Source organism: Monopterus albus, unplaced genomic scaffold, assembly GCF_001952655.1.
Source record: "Monopterus albus unplaced genomic scaffold, M_albus_1.0 scaffold175.1, whole genome shotgun sequence".
NCBI classification, from domain to species: domain Eukaryota; kingdom Metazoa; phylum Chordata; class Actinopteri; order Synbranchiformes; family Synbranchidae; genus Monopterus; species Monopterus albus.
In genome coordinates, this window is record NW_018128055.1 from 465,847 (window position 1) to 472,442 (window position 6,596).

The 6,596-nt window shown below is 39.9% G+C and overlaps 1 protein-coding gene across 1 annotated transcript in view; it reads right to left on the minus strand.

Annotated features, from left to right (window-relative positions):
- gucy2g (guanylate cyclase 2g) overlaps nucleotides 1–6,596 on the minus strand; it is a 12,802-nt gene that overhangs the window by 5,872 nt on the left and 334 nt on the right. Inside the window, exons 2-14 of the mRNA XM_020616551.1 lie at nucleotides 5,649–5,997; nucleotides 5,411–5,520; nucleotides 4,635–4,817; nucleotides 4,360–4,504; nucleotides 3,452–3,587; nucleotides 3,225–3,328; nucleotides 2,955–3,121; nucleotides 2,704–2,844; nucleotides 2,439–2,522; nucleotides 2,033–2,137; nucleotides 1,738–1,809; nucleotides 1,053–1,218; nucleotides 781–936 (exon numbers count right to left, since the gene is read on the minus strand). Coding sequence (XP_020472207.1) covers nucleotides 781–936; nucleotides 1,053–1,218; nucleotides 1,738–1,809; nucleotides 2,033–2,137; nucleotides 2,439–2,522; nucleotides 2,704–2,844; nucleotides 2,955–3,121; nucleotides 3,225–3,328; nucleotides 3,452–3,587; nucleotides 4,360–4,504; nucleotides 4,635–4,817; nucleotides 5,411–5,520; nucleotides 5,649–5,997 — 1,918 coding nt within the window. The remainder of the gene's footprint in view (nucleotides 1–780; nucleotides 937–1,052; nucleotides 1,219–1,737; nucleotides 1,810–2,032; nucleotides 2,138–2,438; nucleotides 2,523–2,703; nucleotides 2,845–2,954; nucleotides 3,122–3,224; nucleotides 3,329–3,451; nucleotides 3,588–4,359; nucleotides 4,505–4,634; nucleotides 4,818–5,410; nucleotides 5,521–5,648; nucleotides 5,998–6,596) is intronic.

Here is a 6,596-nt window from a genome sequence, read left to right on the forward strand (position 1 = left end):
ATTATCTCTTTATCCAAACTGAAATATCTTGACAATTACTGGATGGATTGCTGTGAAACTTGGTACAGACATTCATGTTCCTCTCAGGATGTCATGAAATAATTCTGGCAATCCCCTGACTTTTCATTTGGCGCTACCATCAAGTCAAAGTGATAATTTGTCCAATACTTTGGAGGATGACATTCCCATCAGCTTCAGCTGTACTTTGTGTTTAATGCTAATGAGAGATAAGATAAAGGATCAAATAGATAATATGTATGACTTGAGACTCTTAACTGCTCAGAGATGTTAAATATGATGGACCAGAGGTTTTCACACTATGGGGTGTGGGGGTACAAGGGACAGATGCAGGGCATGAGCCACGATTTGCACCATAATTCATACACCTAAGTATGAACAATAAATCATATCGGTGTCATAACTCAAATCCAAACGTGTGGACACGATACAGTACACATAGTTCATATTGTGGACATATCCTGTCTCATGTCCATGAATATACATCAGAACATGCTTGAAAACAATCACGTTTTTAAGTTTTCCTCCATAGCAAAGTGAGAGTTAGTGGTACATTTTTGGGTACACTGCAAACAGGAACAGCTAATAGCTAATTTGGCAATATGTTTAAAGGTGCTAGTGTGTCAAAGTATAATCCTTTACAGGATTAAAAATAGCCCAAAGTTAATTAGAATAACGGGTTCCATGACAACATTATATTTTACATTCACCTGGAAATGAATAAGTGCCTTAAGAAAATGAGTGACTTTGTAACATGCTAACCTTTGGGCTCCAGGTTGATGTCGCGGTATGGGCCAGACTTAGAGTTGTACATTAGCTCCCACATGATGATGGCAAAGCTGTAGATGTCACCTTTAGGTGTCCCGTTGACCGTGAGACTGACTTGTCTCAGCAGCTCAGGGGCTGTCCAGTACATCTCTACAACAAGGAACAGACGTTTTACTTCTCCTTCATACTGTAATAACCATAAATGCACATTAGCAGGACACTTATATTAAACACTCTGATTTCCACAGCTGACTCCACCCGCTGACCTTCATAACTGGGGTTTTCCAGTGAGATCCCGATTCTGCCCCCGTGTTTAAACTCCCACAGTCCAAAGCCTGAGAGTTTGATCTGGAGTCGGCTGTCCACCAGACATGTGCTGGGCTTCAGGTTGCCATGAAACTTCAGGCTACTTTTGTGGATGAACTCCATTCCCTGCATCACAGATAAATGGGTTTAAATTATGAAAAGTTCAGAATTATAATATGTTTTCATATAATTAATAATTTTGTCATATAAGAATTTAAAAAAGCAGTCCCAGTCTGTGGACTGACTGCAGGTTGTGTCTGTTTTAAGGGTCAGAAACCAAACTTTAGTTTTTGGGCTTAGTTGTTGTGTTTTTGGTTTGACTCTTGGTAAATGGGGTAAACATAAACTGAAGGTGCATTCAGGGCCACACTGGAGCTACCACCGATTACTCTCAAGCCAAAAGATAACGAATTAAGGATTCTGTATTTACCCACCTAAATTTTATTTCTGGCAGACCTTTGCGTTGGGACTTTTTATCAATACTTTGAACTTTCTTTCATTTTTTTTAATTGTTACAGATTTGCTTTCACTTTTTCAGCCATAGTATTATGTATTTATTCACATATTTATAAAAGCATTTTCATTTATTCACTTATTAGTATTATTAATAATACATTGAATTACAGCAAAAATGAGCTGACTCACATTGACGATATCATATGCAAAGGACAGCTTGAACATCCCATCCAGCTCAACATCTGATGCCTTTAAAACATCCTGCAGAAAAATAACCAAAGTGTAAAAAAACAATTTGAAGTTTAAGTTCTACTGTTAAACATTTTTAATCCTGTACAATCAGGCAAGTTGTTTTTCAAACAGCCCCTGTTGGGCCAGTATAGCAATATACCAAAACACCACAAGGGCAACAAGCATCATAAAGTGGCAGATCTACAGTATGTAATAAAAGTGTGTATTACACAGTACAAGCTGGGACACAGACCTTCAGGCTCCCTTTCCTGCAGTACTGGATGACCAAGCAGACGTTCGGTGGCTCAACGCAAGCACCAAAAAACTGCACCAAGTTCTCATGTTTCATCTCTTTCATCTGTCTTAAAGAGTTTCAGATGGTTAGGCACACAGTACCGCTCCTCACAGGCGAAGACGACTTCTTTTCTCCTTCACTAACATGTCCTAAAATCATATCTTTTAGATTGTTATTTGTTACAGGTGTACAGTAAGACCTGTCCCATTATTTCCAACATCATGTGAAACTTACCCTCTTTACTTAAATGCACTGCAGCAGGATTTTAATACTGTTACAATTATCAGAATAAACAAATAAATGAGTACAGGTCAAACCAAATTCAAAAAGGATGTTTGGTCTAGAACCATGTGAGGAACTTTACCACATTGAACTCTGTGATAATTGAAGGCTTCTGGAAATTACAGCAGATGGGATTCTTGATGTACTTGATGGCCACTTGATTTCCCTGTGTGGACATTATAAAACAAACCCTAGATCAATCATTTAATCAATTTTAACCACAAGTAGACTTTATTTTCCCTGTGACATATGTAAACCTTTTGCAAACACTCAGGTTTGTGTGTATTTGATGACACAACCTTCCTGTGACAAATAAAAAAGTTCCACAGGTTTGTTTTAGACTCTACCTGGTAAAGACCTATTGTGCTGTAGATATGTTCTTTCCCGTTCTTGTCCCTCAGGCCATAGCTGTTGCTGGAGAAGTTGGACTGAGACCCACTGCTCCCACTCTGACTTCTTGTGGTGCTGAGAGAAAAACCCTGAGTTCCCTGGAGGAGACATGACACACAGGCACACGTGTGAACGCAAACCAGGCAGGGAGAGCACAGTGACACTGAGCGGAGGCGCAGCAGCAGCACATCTGTTTTACTGCTCGTACCGAGGGCTCCTTGATGATGGTGATGTCGCTGTAGTTGATGAGCCACCAGCAGGAGTCATCGAGCCTTGTCTGGAGTCGAAACCTCTGCAGAATGAGGACCCCGATGGACAGAAGTGCCAGCATGCCGACCACGGGGAGGGCCACCAACAGACCCAGCAGGGCGATGTCTGTCCCAGTAAGATGGTATGATAATGCGGCTGATAAATATTTCTGTTTCATACTGAAGAATGGTGAGTTTTCTGATGTGAGGATGTAGAGTTTGAATCCTACCATTAATTATCCATTCACAGAGTTCGTTGTTGAATCCGCATTCTGGGTTATCATTAGGAGGTCGTCCTTTGGGCCAAACCACAGAAGCAAACATAGATGTCGGCCTGAAATGATATGTTTCCTGTAATCTATAGCTTCACGAGAACACATCAGAAGTGTGACTTTTTGTGTTATGAAAAAGTAAATTGTTTAATAATTGTTCGATGGTATAAAAAAGTGTTTTTTACCGGACATTTTTGGTGCGACTCTCAAAATGCAGGACGGGCACAAACTTGGTAACATCTCCTGAGTGCTGCAGGTCGTAAATGGAGTAGTCTAAATTTCTCTCGCCCTTCTCGTCAAAGTGGACAAGTCCAGAAGCACCTACAATGACAAGCCGGTACTGCATCACACAGTCTGTGCCAGGTGTTTCAGTCTCAGGATGCGGTGAATCACTGTTGAAAGGGCATAGTTTTGGTTTGAGATACCAAACTGTGAGATTTCTGCTGCCACCCCATCTACTGTGTGTTCCATGGAAATGTAGAAGAGGGTCTTCACTTTGTTGCATTGTGCTTTTTTTTGTACTTATTTTTACACTTCAGTAGAAATTTATTTTCAGCTCTTCTTTCCACTCAGATTTTATAGTGCACACATTGAAAATACACATTAAAAGGTGGATGGAAGATGACGACTAGTTGACTGATAAAGAAATGCAGGGTCATAGCTATGGGAGCAAAATAAGCTCTCAGTTGTTCAAAATGAGAGACTTGCCAGTCAACCTAAGCTGCATGTGTTTGGACTGTGGGAGGAAGCCTGAGCACCCAAAGAGAACCCACGTAGGCATAGGGAGAACATGCACACTCCGCACAGAAAGGCCCCGGGGCTCAAACCCAGAACCTTCTTGCTGTGAGGTGACAGCACTAATCTCCACACCACTGTACCGCCCACATACTGTAGCTTTAAGTGCAAAATGTAGAGAGGTGCTGTCAAAACCTCAGTCTGTATAGAATATAAAATGGCTTGTAGATGCACAAACTAATAAATAAGCAATTTTATAAAGAACGTCTTCTTTAGGATAAACAAGAAAGTGAGATCAATTCAGAAAGTTAATGGTCGCTATGCAGACCTCAATGTATTTATTAAAGCTGCTACCGACCATTAAATCGAAAGTTGTTTTTATTTTTCAGTGTCTGTAGCAGCTGTCGTCCATCCTGAGGGTCTTTGCCGTCCTTGAGGACCTCCTTAAGGCCCATTGCATACAGCAGCACTGCGTCATGCAGGTAGGCAGAGTAGGGGCTGATCTGAAGAGACACAAATGCAATAAATGGAATTTTATTTTTGAGCAGAATGAATGTGAACGAGTTTACATTCCAACATTTTAGTGACACATTATCACAAGTGTGATATTCTGTTCCTACCACAGGTGCTTACCTCTCTGTCAGATGTCAGATTGCTCCAAAAGGGGTGTCCTCTTAGCCTCTGGAAAACCTGCTCAAAGAAGTCATAGTACTCAAAGCTGTCATCGGTTTTCTGACTGATGATGAAGGCCATGTCAAAAGCTCTTACGGCAGCTTGGTTTATCCTTTTGTTCTGGGCATATTTCCACAAGTTATCCTGCTCAGGAAAATAAATAACATGATGCATATAAAAACAGCTTTGTTAAGAGGTATGGAAGATGAAAAGTTTGATCATTCGATTAGAAAGAATTCACCGACAACATCAGGCTTTATTAAAAAAAATAATGTTCAATATTACAGATAGATAGATAATTGATTCCAAGGGAAATTCAGGTATCCAGTAGCAACAGCAATAATTCCCAAAAATCACAGCACCCAAAGTAAAGACATGTATAAAAGTGTAAGACTGAAATACAAGGAGGGAAATAATGACTGAATATTACTGAATGATTGTTTTAATCATTGTGTTGTGCTCACTGTATTTTGTCTAAATGCAGTGTTAAGTGTTTTAAAAGTAAGACTACCACTTTAGAAATAATTCATATGATTGATATAGGTATCTGATAACACTGTGTAAGTGTGCACATAGTCTGCAGTGGGTAGTGCGAACTCATGATGGACGCTGCACCCGACTGTTTGACAAAAAGCTGTGGCACGCTCCTCCAGATGGGAGAACTCAAGTGTCTAAACCTTGCCCTTGTGTAACTGTGCATGTGTTATAAAAACTTTACTCACCACGGTGCCACTGACCTCAAAATGCTGCAGCAGGAAGAATATGTAATCACCGTTCATCATACCCTGTTTCTCAGCCTCCAGCAACAAAGCCATAGAGTCCTCGCTGTTTGTTAGCACCACAATCACTGCAGGATGCAGCAGGGTCACAGGAGAGCAGAAATGTTTGACAAATACACAACCAGCAGCCAATTCACTGGCAAAAAATCTAGTTATATGTGCTTTTAAAGAACCACACAAGCAGCAGTTTTCATACCTCTGGCAACTGTTGAGATGTACTTAACATTTTGATGAAGGAGTTCAGGGTTGGTGGTGTCAAACTTGATGGCTGCAGTCAGTTTGAATTTGGTTCTTAGTGGATTCTCAACAGTTTTCCACAAAGCATCAACTTTGTTCCATGTGTTTGACTCTAATCCCCCTCCGATCATCGCTATGTGACTCCACCCGAAGAACTCCAGCGTCTTCTCCAGGACCTCTGAGCTTCTTTTAAGAGGTGGCACAATTTTAATGTAGGAGTCATAGATATCAGTGTTGTCCATTTTGGAGGACTGTCCCGCAAAGCCAAACATGGGGATGTTCCATGTTGATGCGATGAGACCAGTGACCTGGAAAACAGAAATAACAGCGTGTACTATTAAAAAAACAGTCTGTAAATCACAATAAAGTTGAATTTGTTAGAAAGAAAAATACAAAATACATTTAAGTGAATCATTTAATGATCATATTTTATATTATACTTTATATATTGATCATACATTTTGTTTTTGAAGCAGTTGAAAGTGGAAATAAAATGGAATAAAGGTATAAAGTAGCAGACAATTGAATTACTCAAGTAAAATACCTGAAATCTATACTCAAGTATTTGTAGTACTCAGGTAAATATATTGAATCTCAGCAGAAACACACAGTCCTTCTCTCACAAATGTTTTGAAAAGCACTGATCATCCACTGACAGGTGTTTCTATTATTTTGTCCACCACTTTTACAGGCCAGACTAAATAACAAAAACACATCTATACAAATCCAACAGCATATTCATAAAGGGAGCATTTTACTAATACAAGACTATTAGGTTGCATTAGTTTAGGCTAGGTGTACCTAATAAACTGGTAAGTGAGTGAACAGAAATGACACAAAAAACAAATCTAATGTATCAAGTTCCTTAGAGACACACACCCTACCTCGGCTTCTTCGGGACAGGCTG